The sequence below is a fragment of the Myxocyprinus asiaticus genome, chromosome 50 (assembly GCF_019703515.2).
Source record: "Myxocyprinus asiaticus isolate MX2 ecotype Aquarium Trade chromosome 50, UBuf_Myxa_2, whole genome shotgun sequence".
NCBI classification, from domain to species: domain Eukaryota; kingdom Metazoa; phylum Chordata; class Actinopteri; order Cypriniformes; family Catostomidae; genus Myxocyprinus; species Myxocyprinus asiaticus.
In genome coordinates, this window is record NC_059393.1 from 19,114,956 (window position 1) to 19,135,449 (window position 20,494).

At 35.6% G+C, this 20,494-nt stretch overlaps 1 protein-coding gene across 1 annotated transcript in view; it reads left to right on the forward strand.

Annotated features, from left to right (window-relative positions):
- The window catches only part of LOC127438908 (von Willebrand factor D and EGF domain-containing protein-like), an 83,828-nt gene extending 77,232 nt beyond the window's left edge, over positions 1–6,596 (forward strand). Inside the window, exons 28-32 of the mRNA XM_051694812.1 lie at positions 434–529; positions 2,087–2,179; positions 3,926–4,021; positions 4,966–5,063; positions 6,345–6,596. Coding sequence (XP_051550772.1) covers positions 434–529; positions 2,087–2,179; positions 3,926–4,021; positions 4,966–5,063; positions 6,345–6,365 — 404 coding nt within the window. The 3' untranslated portion in view covers positions 6,366–6,596. The remainder of the gene's footprint in view (positions 1–433; positions 530–2,086; positions 2,180–3,925; positions 4,022–4,965; positions 5,064–6,344) is intronic.
- The last annotated feature ends 13,898 nt before the right edge of the window (positions 6,597–20,494 follow it).

Sequence of the window (20,494 nt, forward strand, 5' to 3'; positions counted from 1 at the left end):
ATTTCTGAACTTAGAAACGATAAAGTGGTACAGACCTACAACACCATTTGATTTTTATTGATGTCTTTCGAACATGTTGTAACCCCAGAATCAGAGGCCAAGGGCGTTTGATGTGTATATATTGATTCCTGTATAGAAGCTTCATGTGGTGAGGAATGATTCACGTAATGGTTTGAAACATTCTTCTGGTAAAGATGTTTTTGATAATGGGCAGTGACTATAATGTCTGGGTTCCTTCAAGGCTGAGTGAAACGTAAGAGCTTTTAGAGTATGTTTTCACACTTTTGTCAGATTTGCTGTCGTATATTTCACCTCGGGGCAGTTTGATGTATCCATCATCAGTTCCGAGAGCATAAGTCTGATCTTCATTCATCAAACGCTTGACGTCTTATTTACCTCTCTTTTCTTCTCTCTGTCTCGATTTTTTTCAAAGCTATGTGCAGCCCACCCTGCAAAAATGGAGGTCATTGTGTGCGTAACAACATCTGCTCATGTGCGGACGGATATTCTGGCCCACGTTGTGAGAAAAGTACGTGCCAAAAATGGGTCTTCCTCCTCATCATTATCTTCCTCACATGTATGAAAATTCCAAATAAAATTACATTGAAGAACTCCTGGTAATGTCTTTAAATGGTTATAAAGTCAAATATTAATTTCAACAATGTATTTGTATTATTTTTATAATATGCATATTTTATGGATTGTTATTAATAATAATAATAATAATAATAATTGTATTTTTTTATGAATATCATTTATTATAATTTTTATTTCCTTTTTTTATTAATAAACATTATTATTTTAGGATTATTATATTTATTACTATTATTATTATGAGATAAATAATTTTTATTTTATTATTTATTTTTTAATCATTATTTTTATTTACTCAGTGGTTAGCACTGTCACCTCACAGCAAGAAGGTTCCGGGTTCGAGTCCCGGCTCAACTGGGCCTTTCTGGGTGGAGTTTGCATGTTCTCCTTGTGTTCACGTGGGTTTCCTTCGGGTGCACCGGTTTACCCCACAAGTCCAAAAGCATGTAGATTAAGTGAATTGGAGACTCTAAATTGCCCCATGAGTGAAGCTATGTTCAGACTGCAGGCAAATCGGATTTTTTCTCAAATCAGATCTTTTCAGGCAGACTGTCCACACTATTAATTGCAAGTGATCAAATCAGATTTGCACGTTCAGACAACCTATCTGCATGGGTTGCTTTGGTAAGGACGTAGGCGTACCCACGTGACGATGCTTTCAAAACAGATGCGGGAAAAATGGAGGTGCATCATCTTGCTCTCCAAATAAGCGCTCTGTCCAGTCGCGGTGCAGACTTGCAAATCTGATGTTCCGTGCTGCAGTCACCAATTTGTGATGCCATCGTTGTGTGTCGTGTTAAGAGTGGCGCAAAAGACCATTTGAAATCTGATTTGAGCTGCCAGAGCGTCCGGACTGAGATGCATCTGAAAAAATCAGTTTTCAATTGCATTTGAAACCACCTCCCGATGTGGTTTGAATCAGATTCTAAAAAATCTGATTTCATGTGGTTTTTTGCTGTCCAGACTATCAAAAACTCATCTGGATACAATGTGGATATGCAAAAATTCGGATTTTTAGTGGCAGTCTGAACAAGGCCTCAGAGTCCCCCAGCCACTGGGGGTTGTGTCAGGAAGGGCGTCCGGCGTAAAACCTGTGCCAAGTGAAATATGCGGATCACGGATGTATCACTGTGGCTAAACGGGAGCAGCCGTAAGAAGAAGATTATTATTATTATTATTATTTTCTTTTTATTTTAGATTATAATTTGTATTATTTATTTTATTAATTTATTAATAGATTTGTATTATACATAGTAATTGTGAATATTTCCCTCCTATATTCATTCTTATGTTCATCTATATTATTTTTTAAATATAAATGATACAATTGTTTGTTTTGTTTTAATCAATAATTTAGCCACAGCTTCACATAGCAGGACAATTAAACTCTAAAATCGGTCAAAGTTGGTTTATTTGATAGCAGGACACATTGAATTTACTCAAACCAGGAGGGTAAACCACTTAAAGTTCCACTTTTTTCATTTCACCATAGGTGTGTGTGAGCCAGTCTGCATGAATGGAAGATGTGTTGGACCAGATGTGTGCGATTGCGCATCAGGATGGAGGGGAAAGCGATGTGATAAACGTGAGTGTAAATCCCATGCAAATCATTTGATCATGGGAAAAGCCCCTTAAGTTACCTATATGAACACTGATGTACAAGTGTGAAAAATTCTATAGTTTACACACGGGAGCCATCAGTTACAGTGATGCAGGGTCATATAATTTTGTTCCGTGACTTCAAGCACAAAGCCTTTTCTGAGATGATTTCATCACCAGATAAGTGCCTAAATAATGACAGCATAAAATCTCTATTTAAACTTGTAAACGTTCACTTAAAACTTCACTTAAAAATGTATAGTATAGTCCAAAACACTTATCGCTATAATTTATAGGTAATACACATACTCTTACACCCAAACAGATGAAACTTTCATAGAGATAGTATTAGCGTTTTTAAGCAGCCTATTCAGATTATTTTGCCGGTACAAATTATTTTATGCAACCAGTTTAAATATTCTGTTCCCCATAACATTATTGTGCTAACAAACAGAATTACCCTAAAACCACTGTCAACCTCAACTCCTCACATCTCCATAAAATGACATTTCCTCACATGCCTAGAAAAAACATTCAGTTAGTGAACCAAACAATAAGTGCATGGCAAATAGGGACGCACATGTTCAGAAATATCCTGATCGACAGTTGTTAATGAATAGAATATAACATACGTATTGTTTTACTCACAGACTGCTATTTATTTAAATGTGCACGAGGCACAGATATGTTATAAACAGATGTAGCTAATTTGCTGTGTCTTTTTTCATGAAACATAAACAGAATAAAAAAAATAGTTACACACGATTACTTGAAGCAGATGCTCCCGAGCCCTAAATGAGCCCAAATGCAAGGTGATAAAATGCGTAGATCTTTAGATAATGTTTATGGAGTGACTTGTCGTGACTCCTGGGTCCTATTACCTGCTGGTTATCAACGTGGCTGTGTTTTTTTTCCTCTCAACGATGCAATTTTCACCAGGTGTGACTTACAATCAGGTGCAACTTTTTTTTCCGGGAAATACGGTAACTTGCTTTTAAAGTTGCAGTGTGTAATTTATGTATAAATGTATGTATAAATATTGTTTTCAAACAGCTTTCCTGAATACTCCACTGTCTGCAGGAATTATTAATATTATTATTATTATTATTTTATTATAATATAATGATCATTTATTGTATTATCATTTTTTATTTACTGTTTATTTAATACCATTATTTTATGATCATTATTTTTTCTATTATTATTATTAAATAAACTAATTATTTAGATTATTATTTATTATTTATTTTATAATCGTTATTTTTATTAAATTTTTATTTTAAATTATTATTATTTTAGGATCAGGTGCGACTTTATTTCCGGAAAATACGGTAAGTTGCTTTTAAAGCTGAAGTGTGTTATTTCTGCACCACCAAATGGAGTTGCAAAAATAAATATTGTTTTCAAACTGCTTTCCTGAATACTGCACCATCTGCCGATGACCGAACAAATCCCGACCCTAACTAACGCCATTGGCTGAGTCAATGTTGTGTCGGGTTGGCCAGGGTGCTCAAAACGAACAGAGGACTTTTTTATAGCACCACAGTGTTTACAGTTCTATGAAATCAACCTAAGAATCACTTACTTATAGTTGTCTTTACATATTAAGCTGGGATAGTATTTTAGTATTCTAACATCAAAAAAGTTACACTTCAGCGGTATGTAAAAAAACACACACACAAAAAAAAAAAAAACACACTTTTGACTATTTTCTCTATTTTCTCTTTTCCAGCTGTGTGCCTGCAGAAGTGTTTAAATGGAGGTGAATGTGTGGGGCCGAGCACCTGCCACTGCAGCTCCGGCTGGAAGGGAACTCTGTGCCAAATACGTAAGCGATTCCCATCCAAACAACGGAAATTTAATCCTTCACCACAACCACACTGTGGCTAACCTCAAACCTCCAAAGCACTCTCTTTCTTTTGCTCAGTAAAACAATCTAAATTGCATCTCTCCATTGCAGTTGTTGGTGATAAGCTTTGGTGATAAACAGCAGAGATTTTCCATGTTTGAATGGAGAGCAAGAATTCGGTTTACTGCTGTATGACAGTAAAGTGCATTGGCTGATGCTCTCATGGGGGGAAGGGGTTTGGGATCAGTTTTAAATGGCTTTTCCTTGAGCTAGACCTGTGTTGTTAAAGGAATAGTTCACCCAAAAATGAAATTCCAACAGTTATTCTGAACATTTACATGTGCCATTAATATCGAACGATACCGATAATCTAATATTTGAAGAAAGAAAGACAAATACGCTGGGTTAAACACACGTTGTGCGACACCTCTGTCTTTCAGAGAATGTGCACAATGCGGAGGACGATTAATGTGTATACACGCTGGATGACTACACCAAAGTCTGACTGAATTCAGTCAGTATGTATTCAGTTGGACAAAGGCGTTTACATTACGTTTTATAAAGGCGAAATATTGTTTTAGTCAGACTGAAATCAAGTTGAGTGCATGTAAACGTACTTCTAAAGGCACCATATTTGATAGGATGCAGTTGAAAAAGATATGTGAGAGCAACAGCGGGGGGGCAAGATTTTCAAAACAACTTGAAACTGAAAAGTTGTGCTTATCAGATTCATTGCATATGCCGTCATTTCCTGATCTGTGCTTCTCTGACTCAGGAAATGGAAAATTTAATTAATATTTATATAACGTTATAAATCTATTAACTAAAAACATTGATTCTGAGATTGATATTGTGCAAGTGGGTAAATGGCTTCTTTCAAATTGACAGTATGTATTTGATAATAGTGGCAAAATGTTTTACAGCAATCTGTGAACAGAGGTGTTTGTATGGAAGTCGGTGTGTCAGACCCAATGTGTGCGCTTGTCGAGCTGGATACACGGGCACACTGTGCTCTAGAAAGGTAGGGAACAACCACCTAGACATCGATTTCTGAATAAACTTATCATAACAAGAAGTCTTGCAAGTGATTCCAAAATGCCCTTGGAAAATGTAACCACAGATGTTCAAACATATAAAATTTAAAATAGCTGATTACCATATCGGTATTCAGATCAGCATTCTGTGTGATAATACTTATGTACCAATATTCTGAAGAACATTAATTAATTATTAATTAATTATATTTATTTATCACACATTATACATTTGCACACATACAGTGAAATTCTTTTTTTTTTCACATATCCCAGCCTAAGCTGGGGTCAGAGTGCAGGGTCAGCCATGATATGGCACCCCTGGAGCAGATAGGGTCAAGGGCCTTGCTCAAGGGCCCAACAGTGGCAACTTGGCAGTGCTGGGGCTTGAACCCCTGACCTTCTGATTAGTAACCCAGAGCCTTAGCCGCTGAGCCACCACATGTACAATCATATATCCATGGAAAAGGAGTTATTCATGTCTTAGTACTGACATCAGTATTGATATACAGTGGTCCAGTGGATTGACCAGTGGATGGCTTACAGACAACCTGTAGGGTGATTCTTACAAAACCTGTAAAAAAAAAAAAATAATAATAATCTTGGTCATATTCAACCCCAAATCAATATCTAAAAAATCTGAAATTATATTTTGGAAAAAGAAAATGAAGCCTACAATTACGACCATTAAGATTTTTCGCAATGTGACATTTTTCCCCATTTGTCATTACCGTAATTTTTATGGACGTTTTAATAGTCTCAATGTTTGCAATGATGATTCTCATTACCGTAACAGTCATTTTTACTGTATTATAGTTTTTTATTTATTAATATCAGCCAGAATGAAAGGCAGTACTGAGAAAGTACTACTATGATGTATAAATACTTTACAATTTAAATATATATTCATGTTTCAGTGGTAAGAATTGTGGGGTAAAATGTGCATAACTATCTTTGATAATGTCACAATGTAAAAAGATCCTAATGGTTCTAAAATATGCTTCATTTTTTATATGTAAAACACAATTTATTTTGGAGTAAAATAGGATCAGGACATTTTCTTTACAAGTTTTGTGAGAATCACCCCAATTCTGAAATTGGATCTATTCGTTTAGACAGTGTAATCAATATACAGTATATCTACTACTGATGAAAATCGGGTTTGGAACAATATGAGGTAAATTATATTTTTGGGTCAGATGTCAACAAACACAAACCAAGAATGGACTCACTCTTGAATAAAATACATTTTCTGTATTCTTTTACAGCTTCCTGTCCAGAGAGGATGAGGAACTGACATGAGGTGTCAATAGTGCACTGAGGACACTGGGCCCACATTTCACTACTTATTAACCTGACAGGGTTACAATATTGGCTGCAATTTGTAAATATCATATCTGAAGATATTAATTTATGCTTAGGGTATAATATAATTTTTTATCTTTACTTTCTTTCAAACTCTACTGCTATATTTGTGAGAACAATACAAAACAAAATAAATGGTTGTGTATTTTATGAAACTGAGGCTCTTTTTTTATTTATTTATTTATTTATTTATTTATTTTTTTTGTGTTTCCTACAGAATCAGAGTCAGAAAACAGGGGTGTGGGGCATAAAAATGGCCCTGAAGTTCAAAATGTTGGGACAAAAAGTTCCACTATAATAAATTCTTCTGTTTTATTCGTAACGTCTGATATATTTCCATATTGTATTTTAGGCCTGGATATGTACAATGTTCAAGCCAAATCTACACCCTTGGCTGGACGGGAAGAAAACTGTGGATTTTTGTGAGGTTCCTAAATTACATCTGTTTAAACGAGATATCTGCATAATTTTCAGACAGGAAATGACAGAAGTTTTATTGATATTTGCCTTTTTATCATTAGACAAGAAAGTTAAGAGATACAAGGAATTGTTGAGGAGAGAGATGGAGAAGGAAACAGGCGAGCACTTTAACGCGTCGTGGTTCTGATATGCGGACCGTTTAAATAAGATTGTGTTGCATTGTAGTAACACGATGGCACATAAAAACAAAACAAACTGTGATTGGTCGTTCACATGTCTCAGATGCTCCTTCACATGCAAGCAAGCAATTCTCTGTGCCCTCGTGGTCTTAAGAAACCAATCGGCCAAACGGGAAAATGTATTGGCCGATGCAATAATTAAAACATTCATAATATAGGCTGATTTATCGGCCTCAGCAATGTATCCGTCGACCACTAGCATTATTTTTCATATAATTAATCACACTAAATTAACATGCTAAATCAACAGCTCATATGTATAAATAAGCTTTACAAACCTTAAGTAAACAAAACAATTCTTGGTTAATTCAAGTCGTTTGGTTCATAAGAGTCGTTTGGAATCATTCTTACAATGAACCAGTTCATATGAGTCATTTAGAATGATTAACTAAAAGAACCTGGAACTGGACTATAGCTACTAGTCAGGCGTTGCATGATTGTTTTTGATTGCACGCAGCGAATACAGCATAGTAGATGCATTGGTTTTGTCATTACTTTGCAGTACATTCTCTTTTTAACTCATCATATTCAATTCAAACTGCAGTTACAGCTCTGGTAAGATATTTATTTTGCCATGCAATTCCATTTGGTGATGCTATTGGTCTTAGAAATTAGATAAACGCCCAAAATATAATTTCTCTTGTTATTCAATCCAAGCCATGGGCAATTTAGTATCCTGTTCCATCCTTCCTCCAACTACATGACTTGAAACTCTGCTGCACTCTATCTCTCTGAGGACGTCCCCTTTATTGTGACTGGAATGCTAAAAAAAAATTAAAAAAAAAATCACATAAACATGCTGTTTGTGTCATGCTTTGTGCAGCAAGCTGTGTGGCCGGTCAGTTGGCAAATGTAAACAGACATCTCGGTGACAACACAAACAAGCATCTGAGCTAATTAACAGCCATTGATGGCGGCTATTAATGAGTCAGCCAGATAGTTGCGCTCATGCATAGCTAATAATCCAGCTGTTCCTATACGATTACCTGAGGTATGCAAAATAAAGAGAAAAGGACGGTTAATATTAAATGACTCACTGTTGTTCATTGCAGAGGACAGTAAACAACGCTTTGTTTAAAAGGGTTACAAGGAAGCTAATCAGAGTTTAATTTATTGGTTTTGAGTTTTCTGTTTGTTTGTTCATTTGTTTTGTGGTGTATAAAATGTATAATATTTTATGCATTATTATTTACATTTAAACTGAATGGTCAAATTTGAATTTATTTCATATTTCAATTATTTCATATGCTTAAAGTCTGTCTGTCCTTTTGCAGAGCTTCCGAAAATCCGACCCTTCAACTTACAGCAGTATTTAGAAGAGTCAGACTGGATTTTCTGATAACGCTTGAAACTAAAAAAAAGTTATAGACCTCGGAATCCCTGCACTTTTAGATAATGCAACAAGTTCACAAATTTAAGCAACTTAAAAATGCGTCCACCCGTGTGTGTGAGTGCGTTCCACAGGGAGGTGTAGCTCCCTGTCTAGTACCACCTGCTAAGACGGCATGACAAAGAGTTTCATCATCTCACTGTCAGACTCAGGTTGTAGCTTACCTCCACAGGTGGTGTGAAATTCCACAGAGTGGGAATACTAACACGGGGATTATTGGAAATCTGGATTTTAATCTTAATGCTTTAGATTAACCCCAGTGAAATACAGGGACAATCGGTGTGTGTGTGTGTGTGTGTGTGTGTGTGTGTGTGTGTGTGTGTGTGTGTGTGTGTGTGTGTGTGTGTGTGTGTGTGTGTGTGTGATAAAATATTCATTTGAGCATGTGCCAGTTACATATCTTTCAAAAGAAAAAGCAACATATGCACAAAGTCTGTTCTTTTCCTCTGATCTTAGCGGTTTTGGAGCTAAACTATGGATCATAACTGTCTCTTGTGCTCTTTTTTCAATCTAAGTCTCTTTGTCTCATACATATATGAATATCCACACAGATGGCTGGAAACCCTGATATAAATTTATATTGGACAAAATCTCATTTTATGCAGGACGAATATTTTTTATTTGTTAAATCCATGGTTAAACCCTGCTGTACTCATAAAGAGTACATGAACAACACATGATCTTTATGCTGCTTTAAAAATATCAAGGAAAAACATGGTATTTACTAATATAATAATTATTATATAAATAACAACAGTCCTTTAGATTGCATACAGTTGCTATTTATAAAACTGAAGGGAATTGCCTATTAATCAAGCAACAATACTGAAAAAGAGAAAACATTCACTGCTCTTTTCTTGATAACTTAATACGCCCTTTAAAACTGACCACAAAAAAGTTGAAAAGATTGTGTTTTTCTGGGTCATTGTGATCCAGTTTAATCTGAAAAGCACGAATTGCCACATATGCGAGTTTCTGCGCCAAGTTTGATGACTTGTTTAAAGTAAATAAAGGTAATTAGAACTGAAAAAAAAATAAAAAAATAATTGTTATGGCATTATTTGAAGATGTTCAATGGCATATGTGCTAACAGATATATTTGACTGATTACAAATGATAATGAAGGTCTGGTAGAACCGATTATCTAACAGGTTGTTGTAAACCATTACAAAATAAACAGCGAGATTTTATATACTAAAACACAACAATGCAATCACATAATTTCAGATGTGTAAGCATTTCGTAATTGAATAAATGTCAGCATATAGCCTATATTTCACCCAGAGGCGCACCTCAGTCCATGTGGGCAAAGGGGCAGTTGCTTGGGCGTGTGTGTGTGTGTGCCTGGAAAAAAGTATAACCTACTACAGAGAATTTTCATGTTGGAGCGAGATTTTTTTACCGGTTAGCATGAGCGGTACTTGAGCAGAGCATTCGCTTGGGCCGTGAGTAGTTGACCGGAGCGCATGCACATGGAGTGGATTATTGAGCAGAGTGTCACACCATTCCACTTTGCTCACATGCTCTGGCAAACACATCAACATATGTGCTTATCTAAAGGATTGGGATGCTCCTGAACACTTAATATTTCTCTATTTTGTAGTCATTCATTTCCAGTGGCCGGTCACTTTTGACCGGGAACACAACAACTGTAACAAAGTCAAATAAAACCTTTCAAATGTAAAGAACACTGTCATTTATTTTGTGTGTATTTTCAGATACCATACGTGAACAAAGTCAGTTAATTTTATTACAATTTAATTAAGTGAGAGAAAAAAACTTGCAAAAAAAAAAAAAAAATAGTTTCAGTTTTGACCTCAGTAAGTGAAATGCATGTTCAGTTGGGTTGAGGTCAGGTGACTGACACAGCCATTGAAGAATATTCCAATTCTTTGCCTTCAAAAGCTCTTTGGTTGCATTCACAGTATGTTTTAGGTCACTGTTCATCAGTACTTTGAATGCCATCCTCTCAGTTTTGGAGCATTTGGCTGAATCTGAGCAGATAGAATAGCCCTAAACACCTGCTGCTACTGTCAGCAGTCATTTGATCAACAAACACTAGTGACCCAGTTCCATTGGCATTTTATACATTGTCTATGTATAAAAAATGCTGTAATTCCTAAACCATTCACACAATTTGGATGTAGATACCTTCAAATTAAACCTGACTGTCTACACTTCAATCACATATTCACTGCATCATTTCAATGGCTTCATTGTGGTGCCATACAGAGGCAAAATTATGAAAAGAGTCTCACTGTCAAAATACTTATTGAGGGAACTGTATGTAATGTGAATATATATATATATATATATATATATATATATATATATATATATATATATATATATATATATAATTGTCATTACTGTAATGCAAAAAAAAATCTAATTCTCATTACTGTAATGCAAAAATCTCATTTTTATTACTGTAATGCCAAAAAAAATAAAAAAATAAAAAAATAAAAAATAAAAAGCCATTACTGCAGTACAAAAGAAACTCACTGTAATGTGAAAAAAAAATAATTAAAGCATAAAGTACATTTGTTAGTATACATTTTTGTATACAAGCTACTATTTGTTGTACAGAATTTAAATTATGCTGATTTTAATTGGAAAAAATGTCCAGTCAGAAATATATTCAATAATGGTCTTCATTTTTTTTTTTTTTTTTTTTATGACATTCACCCAAGCAGCTAAAAAAACACTTTTAGGCAGTTGTCATTGTTACAACTTCATCAAGGCTTTAGATATTCTGTAGATCAGGGGCGTCCAAACCTTTTCAACTGGGGACCATATGCAATAAGAAGTAGTGTCGTGGACCACATCGTTGTAATAATAAAAAATAAAAAAAGCTAGATGCAACTAGACTACCACTATTGCATCATATTTATATTTTATGTTTTAATCACACTTTTTAATCACATTTTGTGTTAATGAAGGATATTTCTCTCACCAAGAACACTTGCAATAGAATAGTGATGTGGGATCAGAAATGAAGGGGGGCTCAGGGCAAAAATACCCCCAAAATTGACAAAAAAGTTCAAAATGTGGATGCAAAAACATTTCCTGGTTTCTGTTTTTATTATTATTATTATTATTATTCATACCATCTGATATAGTCCTTTAAATTCTACTTTAAGGGTAGCATTACAGCATTACATAAAATATGTTTTGAATAAAAGAATGACAGTACATTTTTAAATGCTCTTATAAACATAAAAATGCACCTGAAAATTAAATCCAGTGGGCAATTATTGGCCGCTTTATGGAAAAAGTTTATTTCTGACAGTGCAGTAATGTAACATTATTATACAAAATATTATACTGGGTAAGAGCTTGTTACTTTCAATGCTCTTGGATTTTGTGTTTTTATTTTTTCAAGCCCATTCAGTGTAACTGTGAAGCACATAGAGCTGCTGCTGAGCAGTTTTGGATGTGACACATCATAATATCAGAATATTTTTCTGCTATGATGTGATTCAAAGTATTACTCTTTATATAGTAATTCAATCATAGTTTCTGTTATGTTGTTTTTTCTGTTACAAATATAATTTAAAATCTTTTATTTTTACGATCAAAATGATTGCGCTCCCTTTAACTTCGTTGAAGCGCAAGTGCAAGCTGAGTGCGCGTAGTACAGGGAGAGTTTCTCATCTCGTGCTCTCTCTTATGTCCTAACTCTCAAATGGCGCTGGGAAGTCCGTGAATCATTTTAATGTTTCAATGAAACATCAACATGAACCAAATCACTACAATTAATTAAACGTCCCAGCGCTACAAAGGACGTTTTAAGAATGTGTGCTCGGCTCGCACGCATGCGCGCTCAATAAACTCGGTGCGGCCGCTCGCGCTGCACAACGATAGCTCTACTCGGTTGCATGATGCATGATGTTATCGGGACATTTTATCGAGAACAAGTACATGAGCAAAGTATCTAACCTGATAGCAATCCTTTCACAGATGCATCATTCTTTTTGCGTCGCTTCATCCATTTACTCCAAACTCCTGAACTCTTTCAATGGATGAAGCTGGTGGCAACTAAAGAGAATGCACTAGTGAAGATGATGCGCTGTGAAATGTAGCTACACGTGACAGCGACACAGTGTTCAGAATACACATTTCATACAATTTCTCAATAGCAGGCCAAATCTGTTCTATCTGTCTATTTCTAAAATCTCTCGTGGGCCGCATCAGAGTAGTCGGCCTTAGTTTGGACACCATTTCTGTGGATGATTTGTACAGGTATATCTCCAAAACAGCTATTGTGCTATCCTAAACCAAAACCAAACACTTAACTGTATTTTCTTTTTTTATTATTAATTAACTTTCCACAAATTGCTGACAGTTTTTCAGTGGATCTTGTAAACAAAACTAATTAAAAAGTGACCTTGAGTATGGAATTTACAGTCATATCTTAGAAGGTCTTCAATTTTGTAATTCTCCCCTGGGTATGTACCCAATTTGAGATTAATCAGTCATATGCATACATCATATGCATAATTTTATAGTTCATTATAATGTTAATACAGTGTAAATATATATATATATATATATATATATATATATATATATATATATATATATATATATATATATATAATATTATTTATTTATTTTTATTTAAAACCAGACATTGAAGAGATTCTGAAATTTGTTTGGTGTACGCCCATTTCTAAATCGGATGGTTCCGACTCTCATTTCTGACTGGCAGAGCCGCATTCAAAGCAATTCAAAGCTGTGGCTAAAAAACTTGACTACATTTTGGAATATTATTTTAACCTTTATCGTTAATTCAAAATAAATGTAGTGTAATTTTAACATAGCAGTGTATTTTATTATTTTGCTTTTGCCATCTTTTATAAAAGCAATATACCTAGAAATGGAAAAAGAGGGCTTCGCTCTTTGTTGCTTCATACCAAAGAAAACCCCTTAAACTTGGCAGAACCACTGTGACACACTGCATCTCACACCTTATTGCTTTGATAATCAGATGTCTCTTCTCTTTTAGCATATGCAGCCCAAGGCCAGAGAGGAAGCCACATATTTGCATTTGTACATTCATCAGTGTTGTTATTATCACATTGAGATGTGTTAACTGGTGAGGAGGAGGATGATGACAGCTTTCTAACATCTTTTTGTCAAGCTGTGATCCTCACCCCAAGTGTTATAATTAGCCCTGATGGGGATTGTCCAGTTAATGCTATCTACTCAGTACAAAATGAATGTTTAGCTTATAGGAGGCATATTTGATTGATATCTTGTTAACTCTAAATCATGCTTCTGGTCAGCAATGGTATGCAAGTGTGACGGAATGGCATTGGCATTTGAAGCAAGCGAGAACTGATGCATGTGCGTCACAGCCGGAAGAATAGTGCTGTTTACAAGTGAGGAGGAGGAACGCTGTACAGTAGCTTGGTTGGTTTTGGTTTAGATCTGTATTTATCTGTTTTTTTACTAACAATGGTGCGTTTGTGTGCTTATCCTGGACGTCTCAACCGAGTGGAGAATGTGAGAATACGTCAGTATCATGGCAACGCAAATACATCATTCGTGTGTGAACTCCACCCTCTCGTGAAGCTTATAGTTATAGTTAAAAAGTACTTGAATATTGATATTATTCGCACCAATTGTTATCGTATCGCTTTAGAAGGCATTAATTTAACCGCTGGAGTCGTATCGATGACGTTTATGCTGACTGTCTGTGATTTTTGTTGCTTCAAAAGAAATCTCCATTCACTTGCATTTTAAGGAACTACTGAGCTGAGATATTTTTCTATTTTTCTTCAAATGTGTTCTGGAGAAGAAAGAAAGTCATACACACCTGGGAAATCATGAGGGCGAGTAAATAGAAGAATTTTCATTTTTGGGTGAACTATCCCTTTAAGAGGCTGATCATGTAGGTACAAATGTAGGTGTACATATCTGCTGATAAAACAGAAACTCTATAGCCCATACAGTCTCTACAGGCCACCGTGCAGGAGATAGAAAGAAAACAATTTTCTAGCCACAGATCAAATCTCCCAGTAGGTACACTGAGGAAAGTGGTCCAGAACTGCAGTGCATTTACTTTTTCCCATTGTAGAGATCCTCTCTGGGAACTTTTTTGAGAGGTCTCCATGGCCCTCACTCCTGGGCTCCAATTAGTTGGCTTTAATGGCCATCAAGGGCACTGGAGAGACTCTTATAAAAGTTGTCCAACTGAAATGAAAGAAATGAAGTGTGTCTCTCATCTGGGCTGGAACATCATCTGTTTCCTTACCTTCTTATGTGCTCTGACTTTTTCTCTCTTTGATAGTTTGTTCTACTTAATTATCTCTTGGCACTTTGGTACAGTAGACCAGTCATTTCCAACCAGGGTTACACGTATAGGTTTCCGGCAATATATGGAAAGAATTTCAACATTGTCTTGTTAAACTAGTCAAACAGAAATTATGACTTAAAATAAAATTATGAGAGCTGTCAAAGTATAATTTAAAAATAACTGTTTTTTCTAAATGACGGCTTAACACATTCAGTTAATTTTTAAGGGTAAGAAAACAGTACTATGCAAGTTTTGTGATTACACTTACTGTATCTTACTGCAATACTGCATATATATATATATATTATATATATATATATATATATATATATATATATATATATATATATATATATATATATATATATATGTAGAAATATTTAAAATATTTAAATGGTTTGTTTATTTCACTCACTTTAGATTATCATAGTTTTAAGTATGTAATAATTTGTATTTTTATAATGGATTTCATAGTTTAATAAAGAAAGTCTAGGTCTGGGTCAAGGCTAAAAAAGTAAAATCTGTACATGAAAAGCATATGAAAAGAACCAAAAATAATTGAAGGCCCGATTAAAACATTTCCTAGTCCGTTTAAATGTGACCTTCATATAACAGAAAGAAATAAGTTATAATCTGTTTTAATAAAAACAAAATTACCCCTGGGACATGAAATTTTCCAAAGTTGAAGACACATCCATTAAAGCAGTATATATAAAACTGCTAACATTTGAAAGGAAGCTACTTAGTGAGTTTGTTTTTCACACACAGTATTGTTTTAGTTTTAAAAATGAATTATTGTAATATTGTCCATTTCATTATGCTTAATGATTGATAATGCCAAATTATTTCCAGTGTAATATTAAGCAAAAGGAACATTTCTGCTTCGATGAAGGGGTATTTACTGAGGGGGCTGTGGGTGTCTATAATACAAAAAAGGTTGGGAAACACTGCAGTAGACTAGAATTGTTTTATGGCAGGGTATCAAAGAATAAATGTGGTTTAAAGTGTGTGAGTCCATGTGTAGGTGGACAGGGCTGTTTTGTGAGTAGTAACCGGTATGTTAGAGCACTCCAAACCTCAAGCAACAAAACTGTCAAGAGTGGTAGTTTTCATTGGGGCTTTGAGAGCGCTCTAATTTCAGAATCCAATCATGCACTTTTCCAACAATGTTTTAAAACAGGTGCTTAAAAGGGGTGTGTGCATATAGAGCTTTAAAATCTTGCTCTACAGGAAATTAGGCCTTTAAAACACTAATTGGCACTCACTGTCCCTCAACCGAAACGTAAGCTATGACATATTGTCATAATCATATCTAAACTTGGAACAGAGCCGTGAAAGCATTCAGTGAAAATATGTGTATTGTTTCATGCTCTGCTTGTTTCTGTGAGGACAGTTACCGAGGAAAAAAAGCTATGAGCAAATGCAGCTTGACTTCCATAACTTACCACAAGCTTTCACCTGCACATTTAAGTGCCAACCAAACTGTCTGCAGGGATTATAATAGCATATCTTTGTTTTGCATCACGACAGGCACTCTTAAAGATTAGAGGTGATTCTGTGAGGATAAATAGCAAACCCATCGGAGCGTCTGTTTGGGCCAGGGGCAGCTCAACAAGGATTCAGCCCCTGTACTGTTAGTGTGCACACATTAAGGCAAGGGAATAAGAGTATTTTAATTTAGATGTGAAGGGAGTTAAATGCAAAAGGGTTAACATGTAAATGTAGTGTTAATTGGTGGGGGAACTACCGGTAATTTGGACAAACTTACCTTCAACCAAAGTCAGTCTTGAAGTACATCAGTGTCAGTTCAGGATTAAATTGTGTGCAGACAGACCTAATTTGTGCCATGCATAAAGTTTCCATGGCAAAGGAAAATATCAGGGAAATCAAAATTCAAAAATGTGATTTCATTGCCTGTAAAAGTCATAAAAATTTATATATTTTTTTCTAGTTATCTTCAGCTCTAAAATATGCCATTAGCTAAAAAATATGCCATTAGCTCTTTGTGAGAGCAATTTATACAAAATTATTTTGAAAAGTCAAAATGTATTGGTTAAAATGTGTGGGAACCCTGCACACTCTACGATTTGACTTTTCAAGCGCAATACCACATTGAAATATTAGAAATGGGAAAATAAATTGGTAATGTTTGTCAAGAGAAACTTTGATATTGGCTTGATAATGCTTTGTCTGGAAGTTTAAACTAGTTTTAGAAGTTTAAGAATTGATGGTTATACAGACATTACAGTAAGACTAACTGCCAGCTAGGTTGCAAGCTAGTCAGACAGAACGTCAATTATTTAAATCACAAACTGTCAGACAGATAGAGAGCAGAGACTATTTAGCAGAGATGGGCCACTTCTATTAAAATGAATGGGAGATGGAGCCTGGGTAGCTCAGTGGTAAAAGACGTTGGTTACCACCCCTGGAGTTCGTTAGTTCGAATCCCAGGGCGTGCTGAGTGACTCCAGCCAGGTCTCCTAAGTAACCAAATTGGCCCGGTTGCTAGGGAGGGTAGAGTCACATGGGGTAACCTCCTTGTGGTCGCTATAATGTGGTTCGTTCTCAGTGGGGCGCATGGTGAGTTGAGCGTGGATGCTGCGGTGGATGGCGTGAAGCCTCCACGTGCGCTATGTCTCCGTGGCAACACGCTCAACAAGCCACGTGATAAGATGTGCAGGTTGATGGTCTCAGACGCGGAGGCAACTGGGATTCATCCTCCGCCACCTGGATCAAGGCGAATCACTACGTGACCACGAGGACTTAAAAGCGCACTGGGAATTGGGCATTCCAAATTGGGTGAAAAAAAAGAAAAAAGAAAGAAAATGAATGGGAGAAATTGGAATGCTCATCCAATGAGCTCTGAGTGCCCAACCATCAACGATGTAGAAAGGAAGTCCTGCCTTACAGTTAAAAGAGCCAATCATCTTTTAGATACAGACATCACCTGTCAATCAACTCTAGAACACACATGTGCATTAGCTATACAAGCTGGGAAAATTTTGTTTTTTAGCATAATATGAGATAAAGAATCACAATTTATGATACCAGTATTGTCAGATTTTATTGCTGATTTGAAATATGTTCTTTGATCGTAATCTTGACCAACCATTTGGTCTTTCTCCATTCAAGTAGATGGGAGCTGCACTGGCATGACTGGAAATAGCCTCCCAGGAGCATTCCAAAGATGGCCGACAGTGGACTGACTAGCTAGAAAGACTTTGGAGAGAGCAGCTTAAAAGCAGATCAAATGCTTTTTGTCTATTTGTTTACATTTAAAATTTTCACAGTTGGACTGAGTATATGAGCATTCCATTGGCCTGTTTGAACATTCCGTCAATGTAAGTCTATTGGATCTTTCAGATTTTTGATCATCCACTGTACAAAAAAACGTAATTCTAATCAGTTAGAAAAGACAGAGATCACATATTTTTCCCCATTCTGATGGTTGATGTGAACATTAACTGAAGTTCCTGACCCATATCTGCATGATTTTATACATAACACTGCTGCCACACGATTGGCTGATAATCGCACAAATAAGTAGATGTACAGGTGTACCTAATAAAGTGCACAGTGAGTGTATGTATATATATATATATATATATTATATATATATATATATATATATATATATATGCTGCTGAAAGTTTTAAATGTGAAGATGAGGCTGGTCATTTGGTTCCTTTAATTCATGTCAGTTGTTGAACCCTAGACCAGATAGCATGTAGGAATGGAGAAGTGTGTTTTAGATCTTTTCACCTGGAAAGCATCACAATCTAAGAAACATCTAACATCTTAAAAAGATCAGAATTACCAACATTCTACATCATAAATGTCTCTAAGTCATTTACTGAATGTCTAATTGACATCCGAGAAGAAACGTCCCATCAACATATTGCAGATGAGCAAACAACTTTAAAAATACTTGTAAACACACACATCAAATAGACATCTGGGTGATGTACGTGTGATATCAGGGTAGACTACGGTGGGCCAGAGGTGCACAACATAATAAAATTAGCAAAGCAAACTCAAGTTGAAAACACAATGGAAATAAAACACAGCAAAATGAAATTAAGCCAAAACACAACAGAAAAAAAAAGTTGCAACACAACATTAACAGAAAATGCATTCTTTTAAACACTTAATGTTTTTGTGTGTGTGCGTGTGGTTTATTTCCGTTGTGTTGTGGCATTATTTCATTGTGATTTTTTTTCAGTTTTCAACTTTTATTCGCTTTGCTAATTTTGTTGTGTTTTGCACCCCTGGGCCACCATACTAGATGCAGAAACAGCAAAGAAACTTTCCACTGGTCTTTTACTGCCATCTAGCGGTTAGTAAATAAAAAAGGTTCTACAAACGTCCTTCTGCTCTGCAAGTACAACAGAAACTGACAGCAATAATGTAGGAGTGAAGCACATATTTTATATGTAATATACATCAAAAGAACCAAATATAAATAGCATACCACAACTCAGTTAAAATACTCATCTGGAACCAAAATCAATAACTTGTTTTTGTACTTTTTTAACATAAGACTATTAACACAGATGCTCCCAGCTCTAAGATGTCATGTAGGCCATCTGTCACTGTCCTTGTTACCAGGTAATTTGTCTATTCACTTTTAAATTCAAGATGTTGCGCAATGCAACACAATCACAGCCAGTCAGAATATATCTGATGTTTGTCATGCAGTTATGTGGCGTGGGGTTTTAGACCAATGAGATTTTGTGGGTTGGGCTAATTAGCACAAGGGCAACTGCCAAAAGTTAAATGAGGTATTAATTAAATAATACCCTGTAGCTGAATCAGGGCTGTTTTGAGTAAAATGTCAATGCGCTGGCCTCTCACACCTTTTTCAGTCAGATAGGGAATTAAAGAAAAATATGGAAGACAGTGCTATCCCAATGAGTTACAGCATAATGCTCACTAAACTTCAAAAGACTCACTTAAATCATTTCAGGTTCACTTAAGTGGCTCTTGAGGTGCTGTTGGATTGGATTTCGAAACTTCTTGCAAAGCAGAAATTCCAGCACAGTAATTTGCCAGCAAATTATTGCAGCACAAAGCCTAATTTCAACATTTATTATGATGGAACATAGCTTTACGGTCATTGTCAGCATGTGGAACAGGTGTTCTGAATTACATCCTGATGGATTTGAAACACTGCCCATAAAATCACAACTGTGACTCTCATGGACCTGGACTGACCCACAGCCCATGTATTTTACAGGCAACGGCAACAGTCTCTGTCTGTATATTTTTCTGAGCTAAATTTAGTAATGGGTCATAGTTTAGAGAATAGTTTTACAGATGAATATACAGTATTAGATTATTACAGAAAACTGTGGTTTTGCTTCAGATGCACTAAAAACAGTTTAATACTATAACATAATATATAGTAAACATGTATGCCTTTAAGAACATTTTGTGTCTGAGCGCATTTACATACACGATCTTACACCGATTATGCTTTATAGGCCGACAACATTTAAGGCCATGTAAAGGCCTTAAACGGCTTTCCTTTATTGGAGTAAGGTTATAAACGTTAAGCAAAAAACTATCAGCACACGTAGATTTTTGCCCATTACCCCGATTTCACATTTACCAGTGTTCTTACCTGCTTATCCGATGTGCGCAAGTGTTATGCGCAAGCATGTTTACGTTTTGACGTCAAAGCAGAGAATAATTTGGTGA